A 24,907-nucleotide genomic window follows, 5' to 3' on the forward strand; every position below is an offset into this window, starting at 1 on the left:
AGACTCGAGGAGCTTGGTTTGTTTACCTTAACCAAAAGAAGGGTGAGGGGGGATATGATTGCTCTCTTTAAATATATCAGAGGGATCAATACCAGGGAGGGAGAGGAATTATTTCATCTCAGTACTAATGTGGACACTAGAACGAATGGATATAAACTGGCCGTCGGGAAGTTTAGGCTTGAAATTAGACGAAGGTTTCTAACCATCAGAGGGGTGAAGTTTTGGAACAGCCTTCTGAGGGAAACAGTGGGGGCGAAAGACCTCTCTGGCTTTAAGATTAAGCTTGATAAGTTTATGGAGGGGATGGTTTGATGGGATAAAGTGATTTTAGTCAATAGGTCAATAACGTGCCATCGCTGGTAATTAGTAACAATGGTCAATGATGGGATATTAAAAGTTACTACAGAGAACTTTTTCCAGAGGGTCTGGCTAGAGAATCTTGCCCGCATGCTCGGGGTTCAGCTGATCGCCATATTTGGGGTCGGGAAGGAATTTTCCTCCAGGGTAGATTGGCAGAGGCCCTGGAGGTTTTTCGCCTTCCTCCGCAACATGGGGCAGGGGTCGCTTGCTGGAGAATTCTCAGCTATTTGAAGTCTTTAAATCATGATTTGGGGACTTCAACAGCTGAGTCAAGGGAGAGAATTCTTCCAGGAGTGGGTGGGTCAGCTTTTGTGGCCCGCATCATGTGGGAGGTCAGACTAGATGATCATAATGGTCCCTTCTGACCTTAGAGTCTATGAGTCTATGAGTCTAAGACAGCCTCCTCGTCCGCCTCCTCCTCCTTTGTTCTACTACCAGTGTCCTGCTGAGCCTCCACACAAGCAAAAAGAAGACTCAGAGACCCTGCTTTTTCACCCCCTCTACCACCACATCTGCGACCCATTCCCAGCCCACTGCTAGCAACCACTTTTGATGTTTTAGTTGAGACCTATTTGCCATCTCTGATGCTACCTGCCCCTTCTTCTGTCACCTTTGGAGGCTGTCTCACTCTGTTCACCCACAACTGGGAGCTAATCATGATGGACAGTTGGGTCTTGGAGATTGTCCATCAGGGATACTGCATAGAATTCCTCTCCCTCCCTCCTCACAAACCCACTTCCTGGTCCCCTTTTGGGGACCACTCTCATGAGGTGATGCTTCATCAGGAAGCAAAATCCCTATTGCACAAGGATCAACAGAGCGCATCCTGCCTCAGTATCAAGGAAGAGGGTTCTAGTGTCCATATGTCCTGGTCCCCAAAAAAAGACAGTAGGTGGAGACCCATTCCAGATCTTCAACAACTCAGCATCTTCATTCAGAAGTCGAAATTCAGGATGGTTACGTTGGCATCAATAATCCCTTCTTGAATGGTTCGAGGCTCTTGACGTGAAAGATGCATATTTCCCACAGGAATTTCCTATCGTTTATGCTGGGCTGGGAGCACTTCCAATTCTGAGTCCTCCCCTTCGGACTAGAAATGGAACCCAGAGTGTTTACAAAAGTTTTCTCTGTTGCACCCAGATGACACGTCAGGGCCACACGGTCTTTCCGTGGCTCAATGACTGGCTCCTGGTAGGTCGCTTTTGACAGGAGATCAGGTTGGCTAGTTAATTCCTCATTTAAAATCTTGCAGCTATAAGGGTTTGCTGAACGGGACAAGTTCTTTTAATCCTCCACGAGGACAATAAACTTTACAGGGGCAACGCTGGACTCTGTTTGCGCAAGAGCTTTCCTGCCTGTAGAAGGGTTTCAAACAATGTGCCGCCTAATTTCTTTGATAGTCCTCGGTCTGCAGGAAATCACTGCTAGGTCACATGGCAACGTGTACTTATGCGACACCCTTTGCCAGGCTTCATCTACGTTGCCTGCAGGCCTGGCTCAGTTCAGTCTGCTCACCAGTATACACCATATCAGCTCCAGGGTGGCCGTTCCCACCAGAATCATTGCCTCCTTCACTTGGTGGTATAAGGGGAGTTCCCTTCTCCCTTCCCGCTCCCACTGTCACCATTGTAACACATGCATCCCTTCTGGAGTGGGTGCCCACTTGAACAGTCACACTGCAAGGGGTACCTGGACACCACGGGAGGCCAGACTACATATCAACATCCTGGAGCTGTGGGCAGTCCATCTTGCATGCAAGGCCTTCCTCCTACTCATTTGCTCCTTCCACATCCAAGTGATACTGGACAATATCTCCACTGTGGTCTACATAAACAGGGAAAAGCAAGATCTCTCCTGCTCTGTCTGGAGGCACTCAGTTATTAAATTAACACCATTATGGGAGCATAACCTTGTGTTGTCAAAACTTGTTGGTCCTCCGTTTGAACCCTTGGCAATATGTTCCATGACCCACCTATCCATGATGGTGGCATTTCTAGGGCCATCACTTCAGCCAGGAGGGTCAGTGAACTGGCAGCCCTCATGATGGACTCCTCCTTTAGGGTATTTCACAAGAACAAAGAACCCCTTTGCCTTCAACCTAAATTTCTACCCAAGGCTATCTCCAAATTCCACCTTAACCAGTGTATTCACTTGCCTTTTCTTTTCTCAAAACCCAGCGCTTTGTCTGAAGAGACTTCACTCCGTCGACGTGAGGCATACAGTGGCCTTTTACCTGCAAACAATCAAGCCCACCAGGAAGTCTCCAAGACTCTTCTTCGCAATAGCAGAGAGATCCTGTTGTCAAGCTATATCATCTCAGAGGATTTCTAACTGGGATTCTGGCTACAAATTGACTTGCATCCCACCTCCCGGTGGTATAACAGCCCACTCTATGAGAGCGCAGGCTGCTATGGTAGCATCCCTGTAGGAGGTCCCAATGCAGGACAAATGCAGAGCAGCCACCTGGAGCTCCATACATATGTTTGCTAGGTATTATGCTCTAGCCCAGGCCTCTGCAGTGGATGCGGCAGTGGGATATGCGCTACTGCATTTGTTTTTATTGCTGGCTTCCTTGCATCCACCTCTGAATATTGATTGTCAATCACCCACATGTGGAATACACACAGAATGGAGGTTACTTCTCTTACAAACATCTGCCCAGGCAACCTAAATTCTGGCATTTCCTAACTTTTGAGGGCTGGACCTTGCCACCTTAACTTGCTTTCAATGTAGTTTCCTAGGATGCAATTTTTGTTTTATATTTTTAAATGTCAAATGTTAAAATAAAAAATTCCCACCAGATGGAGCCATACTGACCCTCCATGTGGGTTATGAGCGGGATGGGGATCTTTGCAGCCACAGCACAGGTCTCTATAGGTGCCACAAGGACTCCTCGTTGTTTTTGCTGATACAGACTAACATGGCTACCACTCTGAAATCTAGCTAACAGAATAACTGGTAGCAGAAGCACATTGTTATCGTCTCTGTGGACCTGCCACTGAGAGATATTTTGCCAGTTTCCCAGGTATTTGCTAGACAGCAAAGGAATGCTGAAACTCAAGAAAAACTCAATGCACTAGAGCCTTTGGTAAGGGAGCATTCTCTAGTGGCTACAGACCCTCTCTCCCTGTCCACCCCCAGGCTCTCCCTATCAGGCTGCTCCTGTCCCACATCCTGCCCCTGTGCACTCCATGCCTGATTCCTCCTCCAGCTTCCCTCAGCTCCTGTCTTCACTCCCATGCCCAGCTCTTACCCATTTTCCCTGCCACTCCTATCGTCCCTATCCCTAGCTCCTGCCCTGCTCCCCCTCCCTTTTCTCCTGCCTCTCTCTCCTCCTTTATTCCTACCCCCATCTCGTATATTCTGCCCCCCTCTGCTCCTCTCCTTCCCCTCCTCCAGCTACTAACCCCCCCTCCCCTCCAAGCTCCTGCCCCTGTTCTCATCTGTCTGCTTTAGAATCAGGCTGCTTCTTTCCTTCTCCCCACTGTCTGGTGCTAGCAGAGGGAACACGGAGGAAAGACAGCCTTCTGCTCTCAGTTCTGTGCCCAGTGCTATAGCAGCCCAGAGTGGCCTGAACCAGCAATTGCCGGGAAAGTCAATCTCAGCTCCTCCACCCAAGGTCAGCACGTAGGAGCTGTGAGAGGATGGAGCATGCTCAGTACAGGCAAAATCTTCAGAGAATTTAGCTGCCAAATTAACAAATCTCTACTGAGACTGTGCAAATTGTGATTTTTTTCAGAGGCTTATAACTTGGGCACACTTGGGTGACTTGTCATGGAGACAGCAAAAGGCACATCCTTGACACAAAAACCACCCCAAATTTCATCTCTTTGCTCCAAAGCATGGGGCTGGTGGATGTTCTCAGAGAAACGATTGTAAGAGGCTTTTTTAACATGGCTAAAACTATATATTTTCCCCCAACATCATTCTCAGAAAGAGCTGGTTTGTTTTAGCTAAACACCACCCTCCCAGTTCAGCTTGAGGCAGGCACCTGGCATGGAAAACTTCATTCCAAATGGGTAAAGCTGGTGAAATTATAAGTAACTGAAAACAGGGTCTTATAATGAGGAGTGTTGAGTAACTGTCAATAATCAAATGGTTCTGAACCAGCAAGTTGTGTGACTAACCAATGCAATCAAGTGATCTTCATATTGTAACCCTCATCCCTGTTCTTTGTTACGCTCACTGCTGCATCTTGTTTCAAATTAGTATGTAAGTAAATAAACGTCTTCGGCATGATCTAAAGTCCGAATGCCGTTCCCTTGCCCAGCAGCACTGCAGCTTCTTCCCTCACCGATTCCTTTCTTGCTCTCTAATGGAAAAAGTAACTTTCCAGGAGTTTCCTACTACTAGTATTTCATGAACCAGCTCTTCTGACCATGAAGACTCCCAGTCCAATTAGGAAGCAGACCTGGGCTCACAGAGCAGAGAGCCAAGGATCTGAGAGATTTAATTCTTTACTTGCAAAATTAATGCTCGAACAGCAACACTTCTGAGAGTAAATTGGAGTTACGTGTAGCTGCATTGAAGAATCGCCTGGCAGAGCAGCCCAGAGTGCTGTAGTGCCTGGTGTGTGCAATTTGTCTCTCCAGTGAAGGAGCAGATGAGTACTAAGAATGATTTCCCTGTTTTCTGTCAAGTGCCTTATTAATAAAAACACGTGTATTTTTATGTGTGACCACAACAGAACGATTCACTTTGAATCCTTCCCTGTCCCTCTGCTTCTTGTCTTGCCCCACACAGCCTGCTCTCTCCCCATCTAGGCCAGTAGCAGACCCTGCCCACATTTATATTTAGCAAGCATGGATTCTCCCAGATTACAGTTAGTGACTGCCAATAGAACATCTGTCAGGGATCAGGGTCTTGAACCCTGGCCCACATAGGTGCTTTGGAGCGCATACGCCCCCAACCTGCTACTTGGTGACCTGCTAACTGTTGTTGGAATAGGAGCTGAACTCTGACAGAGGACCCCAGTCCTGGGAGCTGATTAGTGGAATGCTGGGGGTCCTGATTGGTTCACTCACAGCTCCTATTTAAACCCAGCACAGGAACAGAATTCTGGCCATGCAACTGGGTTCACCCTGCTTCAGACTGCTTCCCCTTGAATACCTACGCCTGCTGCTACTCTCCCCTGCCTATCTCCAGGTTTGTCCTCTCGCATGTCTCTGTCTCGGGCTCTGATCTCCAGGTATCTGACCCGGCCCAACTCCTGTCCAATGTGATAGGATACACCTTAGGGAAAAACGCTATGTTCGCTTCCTGGATCTTTTTTGCTTTCCTCAGTAGAAAAGAAACAGGTTACTCTGAAGAGAGAGGTTTCTCAAGACATATGTTGTCCCCGTTAAAACTGGATAATCTTGATCTGTGCTCTGAAGGTCACCAGCACAGATCTCAAAGTTATTCAGAAAAAAGTGGGTGTAATGGTATCATGAACCTCAAAACCCCCAGTTCATGCTGCACTTCAAGCTCTGCTGCAGGAGTTTGGTTTTGCACTTTTTGTTCCAAACACAGGACACAATGCAACCAGAGAAGAATCCTTCTGCATCTGAGAATTTTGCAGCCTGTGGTGAGGGTCTGAAAGGAGCTGGTGTTTTCATAGATCTTAACAATTCCTACCTTTAACACGTCGCTAGTGAGCTGCTCCCTCTGCACCTGGTGGCTCTGTGTGGTAGCCAGTGTCCTACGGCATGAATTCTTCTCTGTGAAGAGGATGAGGGTTATTATCTGATGAGTCAATGACTACTATTACTGAATTAATAAATCAAACTTTAATTAGACCACCAAGATACTCAGTTTAGGCACCTGCAACCCTTTGTGCTGATATTGCTGTGACCCTGCCCTCCTCTTCCTTACGGTATGTCAACTTCTCTTTGCCTCATGACAGCATTTAGATTGGAAGCTCTTTGTGCAGGAACTGTGTGTTGTGTTTTGGAAAAAACCCAGAGTGTGGACAGAGTGAAAATAACCCATAATATAATAGCACCCAGTACATGGAAGGTGTTTTACGGGGGTAGAGTAAGACAAGTCTATGCCTGGGGGCACATGCAGTCTGAATGGACAACATACAGACAAAATATAGACCCAGGAGTAGAGGAAGAAGCAAACAGGCAACGAGGATGGTACAATATGCATCACATTAGCACCATGGTTTATTGAAACACAAACATTTTTACTTGTTTATAGCGAATTAAAGGCACATTTCTGGGATTATAGAAAGAGGTGGTTCTGAGGAGGGATTTGAAGGATGACGTGGAGATTGTCTGGTAGTTGAGGTGGGGAGCAGAATCAGGGAACAAAGGGAGTGAGAGGGACGATGGAATTGTTGGAGTCTAGATTGTGAACAGGAGAATGGACGAAAGTGCATGAATGCAGCACTATCATGCTTGGCTCTCGATCCTGCTGTGCTCAGAGCACAGGAGTCTGGATCCAGCGCTAGCATGCTGGGTTCTGGATCCTGCTGCGGTCAGTTGGTGGGAGCAAGACCCTCCTCTTTAGTGTATCAACGTTGTTCAAGATGAAAGTGAATATTAAACTGTCATTTGATGACATTGCATCATGCAGAATCCTGGGGCGAAATCTTTCCCCACTGAATGGGAGTTTTGTCTTTCCATGGGACTTCTCTGAAGCAGGTTTTCAACCCTGGTCTGTAGTGACAGCCTTCTTAGCTGGATTGGGTTGCAGGTTGAAAGAGAGAGGGAGAAGAAAGCAGAGAGAGGGAAAGAGTTTGGAAGGGTGTCTGGGGGTCCTTTGCCAGACATTAAAGAACATGCAGCTGGCATGTTCTCATTAATATTTAAGAATCAAGTCTGCCCGGGAGGAGAAACTAGAGCAGACTCAAGCTGTTTGGGACTAGTGAGGAAAGAGACACAGTGGAGAGACACACTTGCATTCCCAAAGACTCCAGGAAGAGTACAAAGCAGCCTCTTGACAGCTGTGCAGGAAGATTACTGGTTTCCAATGGGAGGGTTGTTGTCCTGTTTTTGTGTGTGTGCTGCCATCCTGTGGAATGAAGTGTAAAAGAGGAAAGTCTGATTGGACCCTGGAAATGTGCAAACTATTGCTAATGCATGTGGAAAAGGGTAATCCAAAATAACATGTCCTCAATGGGCAGGAGAAGCCCACAGAGCCGCAGCAGCAAGGTGAGACTGAGTTGGGAGAGTATGTTTGCAGTGTGATGAGGCAGAAAAATGGCCAATGCAGTTTTGGGTTCCTGAGGAATCATAGCACATCTGCACACCCTTTGCCTGTGTCCACACTAACTATTTTTTCTCCCAAATTTCCCACTCTTGCTAACACCAGTTCAGCTCCATGGGCGCAAGCACCACTAGGAGTACTAGTGTATGTGACAGGGTGCCGACCACCACCATTTTTACCACCAGGTCATTTAGAATTGCCTTGGGAAGGATTAGTGACATGGTGATAAAAAAACTGGTGATGGCTGGCATCTTTTCTATGCTAGTGCTCCTCCTATGGGGCATTCCCAGTGTGGGCAGCAATGGGAAACTTTAGAGGCAAATTTGTGTATACAAGAGGTAGATGGTTCTAGTGCAGGGGTAGGCAACCTCTGTCACGTGTGCCAAAGGCGGCACACGAGCTGATTTTCAGTGGCGCTCACACTGCCTGGGTCCTGGACACCAGTCCGGGGGGCTCTGCATTTTAATTTAATTTTAAATGAAGCTTCTTAAACACCCTAAACCTTTTTTAAACACCTTTTTAAAAACCTTATTTACTTTTAAAAACCTTATTTACTTTATATACAACAATAGTTTAGTTATATATTATAGACTTATAGAAAGCGACCTTCTAAAAACGTTAAAATGTATTACTGGCACGCAAAACCTTTAATTAGAGTGAGTAAATGAAGACTTGGCACACCACCTCTGAAAGGTTGCCGACCCCTGTTCTAGTGCAAGGTACTGAAATATATTGAAATTGGAGGGTGTGGGCCTGGGGTGATCAGAGTTAAATCAGGTTTCAGAGTAGCAGCCGTGTTAGTCTGTATCCGCAAAAAGAAGAACAGGAGTACTTGTGGCACCTTAGCGACTAATAAATTTGTTAGTCTCTAAGGTGCCACAAGTACTCCTGTTCTTCTTTTTGCAGAGTTAAATCAGTACAGTTTGGATAAGTTGTGGGTGGGAAGGATATTATAACAGTGTGGAAATATCTGAAGATGTTTGGGAAGGGGCTTGGGAGGGTTTATTTCTCTTTTGCTGTTGGGGTGTGAGGAGATGTTTGGGGAATGGTTCACCAATGTTGGGGAGCAGGTGAGGTTTGAGGGGTGTTTCACCATTGTTAGGAGGCAGGGAGGTTTGGGGCATACAGAAATTGATGCCATGTCCTCCTCTCCAGCAGCGCTCACTCTATCATACTGTTTGTACTGAGGAACATGATATCCTGGTAACCTTTGCCAGCACCGTCCAGCCCTATTGGCCTGGATCCTCTTTGCTTTCTGAGCTGCTTCTCATGTCATGGCCTCGTGAGCCAGCTGCTGTGTTCCTCAGCTCAGTTTGGTGTTCATTTCAGCTGCTGTCATAGGCTGCTTTTCCTTGGCTGATGATCAGAGAATGTCACAATGGGGGGCCTCTTGTGAAGCAGGGAAGCTGGGGCGGGACCTGGACTTGGAGGGAAAGGTGATCAGGCTTCAGGTTCAGCACTTTCTAATAAACCGGGAATTCCTCTCCCCTGCCTTTGTCTGTGGCCTGCTCTGTTGCTCTGCCAGGGGCATTCAGAGTGTGCTGCAACTGCAATGCTGATTTCTTCAAGCTTCAGGTTTTGGTGTCTCGTAAAATTGAATCCTCTATATGTCTTCACTTCCCTGGCCTCTCACTGGCATTTAAATGTTACCCCAGGTTCAGAGCTGCAGCACTTGCTTGTGGTGGCTGTTGGGAAGGAGAGCAACAATGGATGTATGTTATGTTCCCAGGGTCTCATTTTCCTGGACACTTATTTCTCATGCTGAACTGGGACTGGTTCTCAGCTGGTTTTAGGGGCTTGCTGTAGGTGCCAGCATAGCATTAGAAAAATATTTTGATATCCTTTGGCCCTGTCTGCACTGACTAGCTAAATCACATACGATTCTGGTTTAAACTGAGTTCAAAGCCCCTTGCAGATTCACTTCAAACTGGATCACTTTGAAGCTTTATTGCATTGGTGACTGTATCCAGCTGACTTCCCTCCACCATCTTCCCAGCAAGGAGGGTGCTGCTGGATGCTGATTGCTGGTGGAGCCATGAGGGCTCTTTTGGTCTTTGCTTGCAGAGTTCTGGGGTGGTTTCCTTGAACATTGTAGACAGGGTTTTTTTCTGAGACTCATACTAGCCAGATCATTATTAATATTATTTCTTTTGTGATAGGCACTGCCCCAAAGACCTTTCACACTTCCATGAAAGCTGGCTATTGCAGGGTTTGATAACACACGTCTCAGAGGAAGAAATTCCTGTGACACAAATCTGGGAAGCTGAACTAAAGCCCCTTGGGGAATGAGCATATTCAAGCTCCGTTGTGCTCATGTAGGTCTGCTGTCTATCTGCTTGGGGCTGTCTCCTCAAATCAGCAACTTCTGGAACCTACGCATTTGTGTGGAATTTGCTTAAATAAATATATTTGCTAAAAATTATAATTGAAAAAAAAATCCACAATCTTAAAAGGAGGACCTGTGTGCAGCTGAGAAAAGACAACCCCCTTGAGAACAGGTCTAATTGCTGGCCCCATTTGGGAGGCCCACGGCTGAAAGTGACATCAATAATAAAAGCACAGTTATAAAGTAGAGAGTAAAAGCGACAGTGACTCCAGTTATAAAATCTCACAATAAGAGTCAATGTTCAAGGAGCCTGATCTCATCTCATTTAAGTGCTTTAAGTTCAAGAGGCAGATAGATGGATTACACCACTTTAAAATGTTGACAGGGGACAACATAGTGTAAACAAGAGATACAAATAAAGCCATCCACCATACATTTTACATGCATCAGCTTGACTTTACTGCCTAACAGGAAGCTGGCATGTCACCTTAGGTTTCAAGCAGTGTGTGGTCTTGCTGGAGAAGTTGTTGCTAAAAATCACGTAACTGCTGAGACTTCAGTTGATAGTGTGTCTGTGTCACAGTTTTATATGCTGTAAATGTTTCGATTTATGGTGTATATGAATAGAAGATATCTAGTGGGAGGGTAAAGGTGTGTCTTGGGGACTTGGGTGGAGGACAGGGGGAGATAGTTATTTGGCCCAATGGCTCTGGCTTCCATGATACGCTTCAGCTGTCCCCAATCTCTGGGGCAGGAAATGTGTCCCTGGGAGCTCATCTGCAGTATGCCCTCTGGCTGGTTTAAGGTGCTGGGAGTGAATATGTGCCACACTGTCTCTGGTGGATGTTGTTTCCAGTATACCTTGGGTCTCCAGGAAGGGTGTGTTTCCCCCAGTGGCTTTTTTCTTCAGTAACAGGGTGTTAACATTGTGTGTTGTGTATTTTCCTGGGATGTCATGGCTGCAGGCAAATCTGAAGAAGTTCATGGAGTACGTGCAAATGCTAAATGTGGAGAAGGTCTGCAGACTGCTGGAGAAGGGACTGGACCCCAACTTCCATGATCCGGACACTGGAGGTGAGACTAGCTTCCCCAGAGATGGGGGATGGCAGAATGGGGGCAGCTGCTTGCTTTGGGATACAGTGGGATTTTTGGGGAGTAGTAGTTTGCTTGAGAGGGTAGCAAGTGGCATTAGGGGAAAGGTGGGAGTTGGGTTTTGAGTGACAGGGGCCTTTAGCAAAGAGTCGCACTCATGTGTTTTTATTATGTTTCTCTCAGTGGGGGTTGGAGACTGGGTTTCTTAAGATGGAAAGGACTGTCTTTGGGAGATACAGAGGCCTGGAATTGTCAGGCTAGATGAAAACATAGGACAGGCAAGGGTTCTCTAGATGAGGCAGTCATGGGGATCAGAAGTATTCTCAGGATAGATTAGACGGATCCTGGCTTCTGAGTCCTTCAGGAATTGCCCATCTATGTGAGAAGCACATACATCCCCCACAGTGCGTTGAACTCTCCACAAAAGCCATGACTGTTGGGGCTGGGTGGATGTCCCTGGCAGATCCAGATGTTTGATATTGAAGGTGTGAACGGAGCTGATGCACTGGTCCCAACTAGTACTTTTCTCACTGCTTCTGTAGTGAGTATGGAGCTCTCACTCTTTCCCCACCTTTGTTGTGTCCTTCAGTGCAGGTCTGGGATAGGATTAGTCATGCTCTTATTTCTGTATTAAAATAACAGTGTGATGTTTGTTCCTTTTAGTACAGAGTAGGCTCCATGCTGCTGCATGGCTTAGGCAGATTTTCAACCAATGAGTGTGTCAAGCTGTTCTCCAGAGAGACAGGAGTGTGAGCACCAACCCCAGGGCTGCCTGTGAGGAAACAGGGTACAACCCCCGAACAGGCTGTGAGTGCTATATTTCGATTTCACTAAGCAATTATCAAGGGTAAACTCCTCCTCCTTAATGTGGAGTCACAGGCAGTCCCCTCGGGTACTGTGATCTGTCTCACCACCCAGGTGAGCCTACCTTTGTGAGAAATGTCCCTTACACGAACCATCACAGCAAAATTCAGGTATCAGAGGGGTAGCCATGTTAGTCTGAATCTGTAAAAAGTAACAGAGGGTCTCTGTTACTTTTAGCAAAATTCAGGTTACTCCCAGTGCCAAAGGAGCAGTCACTTACCCCAGGTCAGTTGCACCTTAGATCTCACACCAAAAACAATGCATGTAGCCAATCCTGTAATAAAGGGTATGTCTACACTATGGGATTAATCCGAATTTATATAATTCAAATTTTGGAAACAGATTGTATAAAGTCGAATGTGTGCGGCCACACTAAGCACATTAATTCGGCGGTGTGCGTCCATGTACCGGGGCTAGCGTTGATTTCCGGAGCGTTGCACTGTGGGTAGCTATCCTATAGCTATCCCATAGTTCCTGCAGTCTCCCCCGCCCATTGGAATTCTGGGTTGAGATCCCAGTGCCTGATGGGGCAAAAAACATTGTCGCAGGTGGTTCTGGGTACAGCCTCACCCCTCCCTCCATGAAAGCAATGGCAGACAACCATTTTGCGCCTTTTCTCCTGGGTGAACACTGCAGACTCCATACCACGGCAAGCATGGAGCCCGCTCAGCTCAAGACAGCAGTCATGAACATTGTAAACACCTCGCGCGTTCTTGTGCAGTTTATGCTGAGCCAGGACCAGAAAAATGAGGCGAGGAGGCGGTGGCGACGGCAGCGCAGCGACAAGCATGATGAGGACATGGACATGGACACAGAATTCTCTCAAACCGCGGGCCCCGGTCCTTTGGAGATCATGTTATTAATGGGACAGGTTCTATCCGTGGAATGCCGATTCTGGGCCTGGGAAACAAGCACAGACTGGTGGGACCGCATAGTGTTGCAGGTGTGGGACGATTCCCAGTGGCTGCGAAACTTTCGCATGCGTAAGGGCACTTTCATGGAACTTTGTGACTTGCTGTCCCCTGCCCTGAAACGCCAGAATACCAAGATGAGAGCAGCCCTCACAGTTGAGAAGCGAGTGGCGATAGCCCTGTGGAAGCTTGCAACACCGGACAGCTACCGGTCAGTCGGGAATCAATTTGGAGTGGGCAAATCTACTGTGGAGGCTGCTGTGATGCAAGTAGCCAAAGCAATCACTGAGGTGCTGCTAGAAAAGGTAGTGACTCTGGGAAATGTGCAGGTCATAGTGGATGGCTTTGCTGCAGTGGGATTCCCTAACTGTGGTGGGGCAATAGATGGAACCCATATCCCTATCTTGGCACCGGAGCACCAGGGTACCCAGTACATAAACCGCAAGGGGTACTTTTCAATGGTCCTGCAAGCACTTGAGGATCGGCGGGAAGGAAAAGGCCACTAAAAAAAGGTTAAAAAAATGACTGCCTTTTGCTTGGGCTGTCCACTGGGGTGGAATGGGAGGGTGTACGGAGCCTCCCCCCGCGTTCTTACACGTCTGGGTGAGGAGGCTATGGAACATGGTGAGGGGGGTTATATAGGGGCTGCAGCGGCAGTCTGTTATCCTGCTGCCATTCCTGAAGCTTCACCAGACACTGGAGCATGTCTGTTTGCTCACGCAGCAGCCCCAGCATTGCATCCTGCCTCCTCTGATCTTCCTGCCGCCACCTCTCATCTCGAGCGTCTCTCCTGTCCTCACGTTGGTCCCTCCTGTCCTCATGTTCACTGGCTTCTTTCCTATACTTTGAAACCGTGTCCTTTCACTCATTCAGATGAGCTCTTTCACTGCGGGTGGATTCCATGATTTCTGCGAACATCTCGTCTCGCGTCTTCTTTTTCCGACGCCTTATCTGAGATAGCCTTCGGGACGGAGGAGGGAGGCTTGAAGAATTTGCAGCTGCTGGAGGGAGGGAAAAAAGGAGAGAATTTTTTAAAAAGATACATTTTGCAGAACAATGCTTATACTCTTTCACAGTGACCAACACTATTCACATTACATAGCACATGTGATTTCTGTGCAAGGTCGCATTTTGCCTCTTAATATTGAGTGCTTGTGGCTTTGCTGCTAGAGATCACAGACGCAGGTCCGGGCAACAGAATTCGGCTTGCATGCGGCCATGGTAAGCCATTGTCTTTCGGCTTCTGCGCCCTCCTTTCCCACATACCAAGCAAAGCCTGTTGAGTGCTGCGGTTTTCCTGTTAACCTTCAGCAGCAGAAAACAAACTAACCCCCCCCATCCAATTCTCTGGATAATCGCTTTATCCCTCCCCCCACCGCATTCATAGATTCATAGATTATAGGACTGGAAGGGACCTCGAGAGGTCATCGAGTCCAGTCCCCTGCCCGCATGGCAGGACCAAATACTGTCTAGACCATCCCTGATAGACATTTATCTAACCTACTCTTAAATATCTCCAGAGACGGAGATTCCACAACCTCCCTAGGCAATTTGTTCCAGTGTTTAACCACCCTGACAGTTAGGAACTTTTTCCTAATGTCCAATCTAGACCTCCCTTGCTGCAGTTTAAACCCATTGTTTCTGGTTCTATCCTTAGAGGCTAAGGTGAACAAGTTCTCTCCCTCCTCCTTATGACACCCTTTTATATACCTGAAAACTGCTATCATGTCCCCTCTCAGTCTTCTCAGGGAAGATCCCTGCTAGCCAAACGCGAAAAGCTCTGGGCCAATTCCCCCTCCCCCCCGCGCCCCTGCGCTTGGCTAACTGCAGGGAAGGATTTCTTTTCAGCCACAGGCAAACAGCCCAGTAGGAACGGCCACCTCTGTCCCCTTAATTAAATTCCCGTATTTCAACCAGGTTACCATGAGCGATATCACTCTCCTGAGGATTACACAGCAATATAAAGAACGGATGTTGCTTGAATGCCAGCAAACACCGGGACCATACGCTGCCAGGCTTTGTCATGCAATGATACCAGATTATTTGCTGCAAGCATGGCACGGTCAAGTGTCCTACCATGGAGGACGGAATAAGGCTGCACTGCCCAGAAACCTTATGGCAAGGCTTTTGGAGTACCTCCAGGAGAGCTTCATGGAGATGTCCCTGGAGGATTTCCGCTCCATCTCCAGACACGTTAACAGACTTTTCCAGTAGCTGTACTGGCCGCGAATGCATCCCAAGTCCTCAGGGCAAAGTAATCATTAAAAAACGCTTGCTTTTAAAACAAGTTTTTTATATTTTAAAAGGTAAACTCCCTGAGGTCCCTTCCATGGGGTCATGGTCTTGGATACTGGCTTGGGAGGGTACTTCAGTCAGGCTGAGAAAAAGATCCTGGCTGTTGGGGAGAACGGAGTGCTGGGTGCTCTCCGCAAGCTCGTCCTCCTCCTCCTCCTCCTCTTCCCCGTCCACAGAATCCTCAGGTGTCGCTAATGAGATTATCCCCACCTTGGAATCCACGGTCAGAGGTGGGGTAGTGGTGGCGGCCCCCCCAGAACTGCATGCAGCTCGGCGTAGAAGTGGCATGCCCGCGGCTCTGACCCAGAGCGACCGTTTGCCTCCTTTGTTTTTTGATAGGCTTGTCTGAGCAACTTGACTTTCACGCGGCACTGATCTGAGTCCCTGTTGTGGCCTCTCTCCCCTGCCCTTGGAGATTTTTTCAAAAGTTTTGGCATTTCGTCTTTTCAAACGAAGTTCTGCTAGCACTGAATCCTCTCCCCATATAGCGATCAGATCCAGTACCTCCCGTACGGTCAATGCTGGTGCTCTTTTTCGATTATCGGCCTGCATGGTTACCTGTGTTGATGAGCTATCTGTGGTCACCTGTGCTCTCCACGCTGGGCAAACAGGAAATAAAATTCAAATGTTCGTGGGGCTTTTCCTGTCTACCTGGCCAGTGCATCTGAGTTCAGATTGCTGTCCAGAGCGGTCACAATGGTGCACTGTGGGATAGCTCCCGGAGGCCAATACCATCGAATTGCTGGGTGGGGATAACCCTAATTCGAAATGACAATATCGATTTTGGCGCTACTCCACTCGTTGAGGTGGAGTACAGAAATCAATTTTAAGAGCCCTTTATTTCGAAATAAATGGCTTCGTTGTGTGGACGGGTGCAGGGTTAATTCGATTTAACGCTGCTAAATCCGAATGAAAGTCATAGTGTAGACCAGGCCAAACTGTATGCAGATTTATTAAATAGGAAAAGGAAACTAGAGAATTATTTACAGGGTTAAAGGCAGTAAGCATAGATATAAAAATTAGTTACAGTCTGAAATTTCAAAAGGTAATAGAAGCTTCTATAATAACCGAGCTCTATGGGGCTTGATGGAAGTGCAGGGCTCAGAACAGGTGGAGGTCTGATTGGGATGCCTCAGAACTGAGTGTCCTGGTTTTTGTACAGAGAGAGCCTGCTTCCTCATTACACTCATACTTTAAATCTGAGTCCTGAGCTGGATACATTACTTGGAAGTTTATGACATTAGACCATTGTTCACATTCATAGAGTTTTAGGCCAGAAAGGACCATTAGATCAGCTAGTCCGACCTTCTGTATGTCCGAGGCCATTAAATTTCATCCAGTTACCCCCTATTGAGCTCAATAACTTGTGCTTGACTAAAGAATATGTTTAAGAAACACATCAGGTGACAGGCTTATGATTACCTCAGTCATCCCATTAACCCTTTTATTAAGTATTGGTACAACATACATTTTTTCCCCCTAGTGCTCTGGAACTTCCCCAGTGTTCACAACTTATTGAAAAGCAACATTAACAATCCAGAGGACTCACTGGCCAGCTCTTTTAAAACTCTTGGATGCAAGCTATCTGGATCTCCTTATTTAGAAAATATCTAGCTTCAGTAGCTACTGTTTAATATCCTCATGAGTTGCTGCTGGATGGAAAGTATTTGATCATTATGATATGAATACATCATGTGGCTTTTCCCCAGATATAGAACAGAAATGTTTATAGAACGCTTCTGCCTTTTCTGCATTATCACTGACAATTCTACCATTTCCATCTAGCAATGTACCAGTCCCATTGCTAGGACTCCTTTTGTTTCTAATACACTTTAAACACTTCTTTTCATTTTCCTTAACTCTGCTGGCCATTTATTTCTCCTTGTGTCCTTTGGATTCCTTTACAGGCTTTCTACATTCCCTAGCTTCTGATTTATATTAATCACAATCAACTTCCCCTCTTCTCCATTTGTTATATATTTTTTTAAAAAATATTTTTTATTTCTTTTCTTGGTCAGATTATTTTTTAACCCACGTAGCTGTCTTCCTCAGTTGTAGGATTGTGGATTTTTGGGGCTCTAATGAAATGTTCTTTAAACAGTTCCAAATTGTCACTCATGTTTTCTGTTTAAACTTTCTTTCAGCTGATTTGGCTCATAATTGTTTTCAGTTTTGTGCAACTGGCCCTTCTTCCATGGGATCCTTCTACCTCCTCTTTTTCTTCTCTGAGCACTGTTCTATCATTGTTCATCAGTTTGGGAGCCCTCTCAGGATAGCAGGGCTCAGGATTGAGGACTGTTGAAGTTGACCTCACTTCTGTCTGGGATGCCTTGAATCCAGGCAGTTCCAGGTATGGAATCCTCTGAGGACAAAGGCCTTGCTACAATCATAGAATCATAGAACTGGAAGGGCCCTCAGGAGATCATTTAGTCCAGTCCCCTGAACTGAGGCAGGACTAAGTATTATCTAGACCATCCCTGACAGGTGTTTGTCTAATCTGCTTTAAAAAACCTCCAATGATGGAGATTCCACAACCTCCCTAGGCAATTTATCTCAGTGCTTAACCACCCTGACAGTTAGGAAGTTTTTCCTAATGTCCAACCTAAACCTCCCTTGCGGCTATTTCAGCCCATTGCTTGTCCTGTCCTCAAGGTTAAGAAGAACAATTTTTCTCCCTCCTCCTTGTAACAACCTTTTATGTACTTGAAAACTGTTCTCATGTCCCTTCTCAGTCAGAGACAGTCCCCTTGGTAGTCTGATCTATTTTGCAACCCCGGTGAGCATACCTTTAGGAGAGATGTCCCTTACACCAAGAATTACAGCAAAATTCTGGTTACTCCCAGTCCCAAAGGACCAGTTATTTACTGCAGGTCAGTTGCATCTTAGATCTCACACCAAAGACAATGCTTGTAGCCAATCCTATAATAATTTATATACCGATTTATTAAATATGAAAAGGAAACCAGAGAACTGCTTACAAGGTTAAAGCAGGTAAACATAGTAACTCATTTGTGTATCTATCTTAAGTTTCAAACGGTAGTAGAAGCTTCTATAATCAGCAAGCTCTATATGTTCTTTAGGGTAAACCCAGGCTAAGCAACTGGGGATGTCTTGCAATGCCTGGAAAAACCTTGCCCCACAGAGTCCAAGCAGCATAGAGATACCTAGTTCCATATGTTTGAGGTTTATATCCCTTTTCTGCCATGTGCTGTTGTGACGGGTTGAGTCACAGAGACTCCCTTGGGACTGTCAGCTGATGTGCTGAGACTACTTCTGAGCCCGTTTTCCCTGCCAGCTTGGGACTTCAGTACCCTGTCTTGTTGAGCCAGACACGCTAGCCTGCTGCAAACACAGACCCAGGTCTGAACCACACCCCCCAAAAGCTGCAGACTTAACTGAAAACAGCTTAAGAAGTGCTCCTGTCTCCATCACCCAGATACACTGTTCCCAATGGGGTCCAAACCCCAAATAAATCCGTAGAAAGCTTATAAAGGGCAAACTCATAAATTGTCCGCCCTCTATAACACTGAGAGAGAGATATGCACATTTGTTTGCTCCGCTAGGAATTAATTACTTACTCTGGGTTCAATAATCAGGAAAAGGGATTTTTATTAAATATAAAAACTAGGATTTAAGTGGTTTCAAGTAATAACAGACAGAACAAAGTAAGTTACCAAGCAAAATAAAACAAAAACACTCAAGTCTAAGCCTAATACATTAAGAAACTGATTACAAATAAAATCTCACCCTCAGAGATGTTCCAATAAGCTTCTTTCACGTACTAGACTCCTTTCTAGTCTGGGCTCAATCCTTTCCCCTGGTGCAGTCCTTGTTCCAGCTCAGGTGGTAGCTAGGGGATTTCTCATGACTGCAGCCCCCTTTGTTCTGTTGCACCCCCTTTTATAGCTTTGGCACAAGGTGGGAATCTTTTGTTTATCTGGGTCCCCACCCCTCCTTCTAAATGGAAAAGCACCAGGTTTAAGATGGATTCCAGTACCAGGTGACATGGTCACATGTCCTGTGAGATCCCAAGCCTTCATTCTTCCCAGCCTGACTCACAGGAAGGCTTTCAAGTAAACAGAGCCATCTACAGTCTGTTGTCCTGATTAATGAGAGCCATCAAGATTCCAAACCACCATTAATGGCCCACGCTTTGCATAATTACAATCGGACCTCAGAGTTAACTTCATATTTCTAGTTTCAGAGACAAGAATGATACATTTATACAAATAGGTTGACCACACTCAGTAGATTATAAGCTTTGTAATGAAACATTACAAGAGACCTTTTGCATGAAGCATATTCCAGTTGCATTATATTCACACTCATTAGCATATTTTCATAAAATCATATGGAGTGCAACGTCACAGCTCTAAGCTGCAAACTCAGCTGATGGGAGGAATCCACTTGCATGGCTTATCTTCTTGGGTGGGGGAGCAGAACAACAAACATCTTTTGTGCTCTTTAATGCCCACAATAGTCCCTGTACTGTCACTGGACCTTTCTCATTGGGGAGGACATTGCACCTTCTGTTGAAGATCAGCCCACCACCCTAATTAACATCTTTCTCCTGTCTGATGATTTACACATCACGGAGGCTCACAATGCATCCTCTCAGACGTTTCCTCGCAGACAGTGTGGGATACAGATGTTACAAGTGAGAGCAATGCTGGCAGCAACTCACAAGTGTTCAAAAGGTGTAAGCACATTCTTAGAATTCTGATACCTATTTTGACAATGCCAACACACAGGTGAGCCCGCCTGGTTCCAGCTGTGTATTTGTCAGTTTAGACACTGGGACTTTGGCATGAGTTGGCATCTAGTCTGCCAGCGTCACAGTCCCTGCCCGGAAAAGTTTACAATATAAATGGTTACATGAGAGACTAGTTAATATATAAAATGTGCCAGGAAGGGGAGGGGAATGAAGAGAGACATCAATTGCAGAGATATGGTTTCAGTGGTAAATTTAGACAGAACTACATCTTGGCCGTTTGGGCTGTGGGGCTGTGACATTTGGGCTCAGGCTGGAGCCTGAGCTCTGGGATCCCGTGAGGGGGGAGGGTCCTAGAGCTCAGGCTCCACTCTGAATCCAAATGTCTGCACTGCAATTTTCAGCCCTGCAGCCTGAGTCCTGTGAGGCCGAGTCAGCTGACTCGGGCCAGCTGTGACCATTCTGCAGGTCTTTTATTCCAGTGTAGATGTACCTAGGGCTAGGTCTACACTACCCGCCTGAATCGGCAGGTAGAAATCAATCTCTCGGGGATCGATCCCCGAATCGACGCTCTTACTCCACCAGCGGAGGTGGGAGTAAGCGCCGTCGACGGGAAGTCACAGAGGTCGATTTTGCCGCCGTCCTCACAGCGGGGTAAGTCGGCTGTGATACGTCGAATTCAGCTACGCTATTCACATAGCTGAATTTGCGTATCTTAAATCGACCCCCCCCTGTAGTGTAGATGTACCTAATAGTCTCATGCCTGGGTGCACACAAACTTGCACCAGTTTTACTGAAAGTGTGATGTTAAATCAGTCTAGTGAAACCAATGCACTTTGTGTGCAGACAGTCTTACATCAGGCAAGCTAAATCAATGTAAGCCAGGTTTAAACTAACACAAGAGTGTCTACACTCAGAGTTGCATCAATTTAACATCACACCTTTAGAGCTTGTCTATGCAGTAAAGTTGCACTGGTATAACTTGCCAACATAGTTAAACCTGTACAAGATACTGTGTAGATACTCTTATTTCAGAATAAGAATGGCTGATTTCAGTTCTGGTCAAATTGACCAAATAGAGTCACTCATATCAGAATAAGTGTGTCCACACAGTCTTGGCACCAGTTCAACTATATCTGTTTCAGAGTCAATTCAAGTTATTCTGCGGCAACTTTCTCATGTAGACAACTTGTGTGTGCAGACAAGTCCCAGTGAGAAGGCAAGATCAGAATGGACATCTGCCTTCAAACTTGGGCTTCTGGCCAGCAGCTGCCGCTCTCCAGCTGCCAAGCTCTGAAGGCAGTGCCACCACCTGCAGCAGCAAAGTAGTAAGGGTAGCAGTACTGCAACCTCTCCTACGTCCCCCCACAACTCTTTTTGGGTCAGGATGCCTATAATTCCAGCACCATGAAATTTCAGATTTAAATAGCTGAAATCATGAAATTTATGATTTTTTAAATCATATGACTGTGAAATTGAGCAAAATGGACCCTGAATTTGGTAGGGCCCTGCTTAACAGTGAGGTTGCAGTTCAGCGTTGCTGCAGCACAGAGTTGATAATTACAAGAGGTGGGTCAACACTGATATTTAGTTTATATATCCAATTAAAAAAAAAACTTTGCATAATGCACAACTATTTTAACTGAGTAACTATATAACCTTATTGTGTAACTCACGTCCTTTCTTCCTATCGCCTATGTATGGTTTTGTTACTCAGTTTCATCATGTCATAGCTGAAACTAGATTGTAAGCTCTGTGGGCATTTTTATCTGTACTTGAGGGTGCTATAAAATAATATTACCAGGCAATGTTGGTGAGAGATAATTATTTCCCTCAGGATGTTCTGTTCTCCTTTCTATTCCCCATTCTTATACTCCTTCATAGAATCATAGAATCATAGAATATCAGAGTTGGAAGGGACCTCAAGAGGTCATCTAGTCCAACCCCCTGCTCAAAGCAGGACCAATTCCCAACTAAATCATCCCAGCCAGGGCTTTGTCAAGCCGGGCCTTAAAAACCTCCAAGGAAGGAGACTCCACCACCTCCCTAGGTAACGCATTCCAGTGTTTCACCACCCTCCTAGTGAAATAGTTTTTCCTGATATCCAACCTGGACCTCCCCCACCGCAACTTGAGACCATTGCTCCTTGTTCTGTCATCTGCCACCACTGAGAACAGCCGAGCTCCATCCTCTTTGGAACCCCCCTTCAGGTAGTTGAAGGCTGCTATCAAATCCCCCCTCATTCTTCTCTTCTGGAGACTAAACAATCCCAGTTCTCTCAGCCTCTCCTCATAAGTCATGTGCTCCAGACCCCTAATCATTTTTGTTGCCCTCCGCTGGACTCTTTCCAATTTTTCCACATCCTTCTTGTAGTGTGGGGCCCAAAACTGGACACAGTATTCCAGATGAGGCCTCACCAATGTCGAATAAAGGGGAACGATCACGTTCCTCGATCTGCTGGCAATGCCCCTACTTATACAGCCCAAAATGCCGTTAGCCTTCTTGGCAACAAGGGCACACTGTTGACTCATATCCAGCTTCTTGTCCACTGTGACCCCTAGGTCCTTTTCAGCAGAACTGCTACCTAGCCATTCGGTCCCTAGTCTGTAGCAGTGCATGGGATTCTTCCGTCCTAAGTGCAGGACTCTGCACTTGTCCTTGTTGAACCCCATCAGGTTTTTTTCTGCCCAATCCTCTAATTTGTCTAGGTCTCTCTATATCCGATCCCTACCCTCTAGTGTATCTACCACGCCTCCTAGTTTAGTGTCATCTGCAAACTTGCTGAGAGTGCAGTCCACACCATCCTCCAGATCATTAATAAAGATATTAAACAAAACCGGCCCCAGGACCGACCCTTGGGGCACTCCACTTGAAACCGGCTGCCAACTAGACATGGAGCCATTGATCACTACCCGTTGAGCCCGACGATCTAGCCAGCTTTCTATCCACCTTACAGTCCATTCATCCAGCCCATACTTCTTTAACTTGGTGGCAAGAATACTGTGGGAGACAGTATCAAAAGCTTTGCTAAAGTCAAGAAATAACACATCCACTGCTTTCCCCTCATCCACAGAGCCAGTTATCTCATCATAGAAGGCAATTAGGTTAGTCAGGCACGACTTCCCCTTCGTGAATCCATGCTGACTGTTCCTGATCACTTTCCTTTCCTCTAAATGTTTCATAATTGATTCCTTGAGGACCTGCTCCATAATTTTTCCAGGGACTGAGGTGAGGCTGACTGGCCTGTAGTTCCCCGGATCCTCCTTCTTCCCTTTTTTAAAGATGGGCACTACATTAGCCTTTTTCCAGTCATCTGGGACCTCCCCCGATCGCCATGAGTTTTCAAAAATAATGGCTAATGGCTCTGCAATCTCACCCGCCAACTCCTTTAGCACCCTCGGATGCAGCGCATCCGGCCCCATGGACTTGTGCACGTCCAGTTTTTCTAAATAGTCCCGAACCACTTCTTTCTCCACAGAGGGCTGGTCACCTTCTCCCCATGCTGTACTGCCCAGTGCAGCAATCTGGGAGCTGACCTTGTGCGTGAAGACAGAGGCAAAAAAATCATTGAGTACATTAGCTTTTTCCACATCCTCGGTCACTAGGTTGCCTCCCTCGTTCAGTAAGGGGCCCACACTTTCCTTGATTTTCTTCTTGTTGCTAACATACCTGAAGAAACTCTTCTTGTTACTCTTAACATCTCTTGCTAACTGCAACTCCAAGTGTGATTTGGCCTTCCTGATTTCACTCCTGCACGCCTGAGCAATATTTTTATACTCCTCCCTGGTCATTTGTCCAATCTTCCACTTCTTATAAGCCTCTTTTTTGCGTTTAAGATCAGCAAGGATTTCACTGTTTAGCCAAGCTGGTCGCCTGCCATATTTACTATTCTTTCTACACATCGGGATGGTTTGTTCCTGCAACCTCAATAAGGATTCTTTAAAATACAGCCAGCTCTCCTGGACCCCTTTGCCCTTCATGTTATTCTCCCAGGGGATCCTGCCCATCTGTTCCCTGAGGGAGTCAAAGTCTGCTTTTCTGAAGTCCAGGGTCCATATTCTGCTGCTCTCCTTTCTTCCTTGTGTCAGAACTCATAGTCTGAGTTCTTTCCAGTAGTGCATTAAGTAATGTGACTGATGTCTGTAATGTGTGGTTCTTTTTTCTGTCATCCCCCCCCCAAGAGAAAATTAGTGTGTGCAGTTTAGTGTTTTGTGGTGATAGGTTTTAAAATAGAAATATTATTATATGTCCATGCTCCTCTGTGTTTATCTTAGAGGAGGCAGGTCAAATAAGTGTGCCTTGGAGAGAAAGGAGATGAGGTTTGGAATGGTCCTTAGTTTATTCCATAATCTGGAACCAGATCCCAAGAAAATTCTGTCTCCTGCACAAACCAGATTCATAACAAGAGTGAACAGTTCCATTGCTCCTAAGGAGTAGAGTTCTCAACCACAGTCCTCATTTTGGAGTGTTAATCGATCTTTAGGTCTTCTGGGCAAAGACCATTGAGCACCTTGAGGATAAAGACTGAGACCAGGAACTTGATTTGATATTCTATCCCAGAGTAGAGAAAGGAGAACAAGTGTGACATGCTCATGGTAGCCTGGATTGCAAGCCTCTTCTTGCATCTGAAGAAGTGAGGTTCTTACCCACGAAAGCTTATGCTCCCAATACTTCTGTTAGTCTTAAAGGTGCCACAGGACCCTCTGTTGCTTTGTACTAGTTAGAATTTCTTAAGAGCTGATGGTTTCATGCCCAAGTAGATTGCACTGTTGTAGTTCACATGGGAAGTGACAAAGGGTGCATAACTGAGGCTAAGTCATCCATCTGCCAGGATGGGATGGAGGCCCTAGCCAACCAAAGATGGTAGAAAGCATCACTTGTGTATGCTGCTATGTGAGAGCTCTGTGTCAGCAAGGAATCCAGGAGCCTCCTAACGTATGGAACGAATTGACCAATTGCTGGCATGAACATGGAACCAAAGGAGATTGCATAGGTACTGCAAACTCCTCAGAATTCCTTCCTTGTTGGCAGCATCACCTCTGCCTTTGCGTTCAGCTTCAACCAGCTGTTCTTCATCCAGGAGTTGACCTTGGCTAAGCATTGTGCTGTCTCAATGCAGGTCTAAGACAGAAACATTTGCTGATATAATGTCAG

General features: G+C 46.2%; 1 protein-coding gene across 6 annotated transcripts in view; it reads left to right on the top strand.

Annotated features, from left to right (window-relative positions):
* The window catches only part of SHANK3 (SH3 and multiple ankyrin repeat domains 3), a 650,584-nt gene that overhangs the window by 156,043 nt on the left and 469,634 nt on the right, over positions 1 to 24,907 (top strand). For all 6 annotated transcript variants that reach the window (XM_054034834.1, XM_054034750.1, XM_054034917.1 and 3 more), the window contains exon 5: positions 10,846 to 10,954. In XM_054034834.1, the coding sequence (XP_053890809.1) occupies positions 10,846 to 10,954 (109 nt within the window). The remainder of the gene's footprint in view (positions 1 to 10,845; positions 10,955 to 24,907) is intronic.

Source organism: Malaclemys terrapin, chromosome 1, assembly GCF_027887155.1.
Source record: "Malaclemys terrapin pileata isolate rMalTer1 chromosome 1, rMalTer1.hap1, whole genome shotgun sequence".
Classification (NCBI taxonomy): domain Eukaryota; kingdom Metazoa; phylum Chordata; order Testudines; family Emydidae; genus Malaclemys; species Malaclemys terrapin.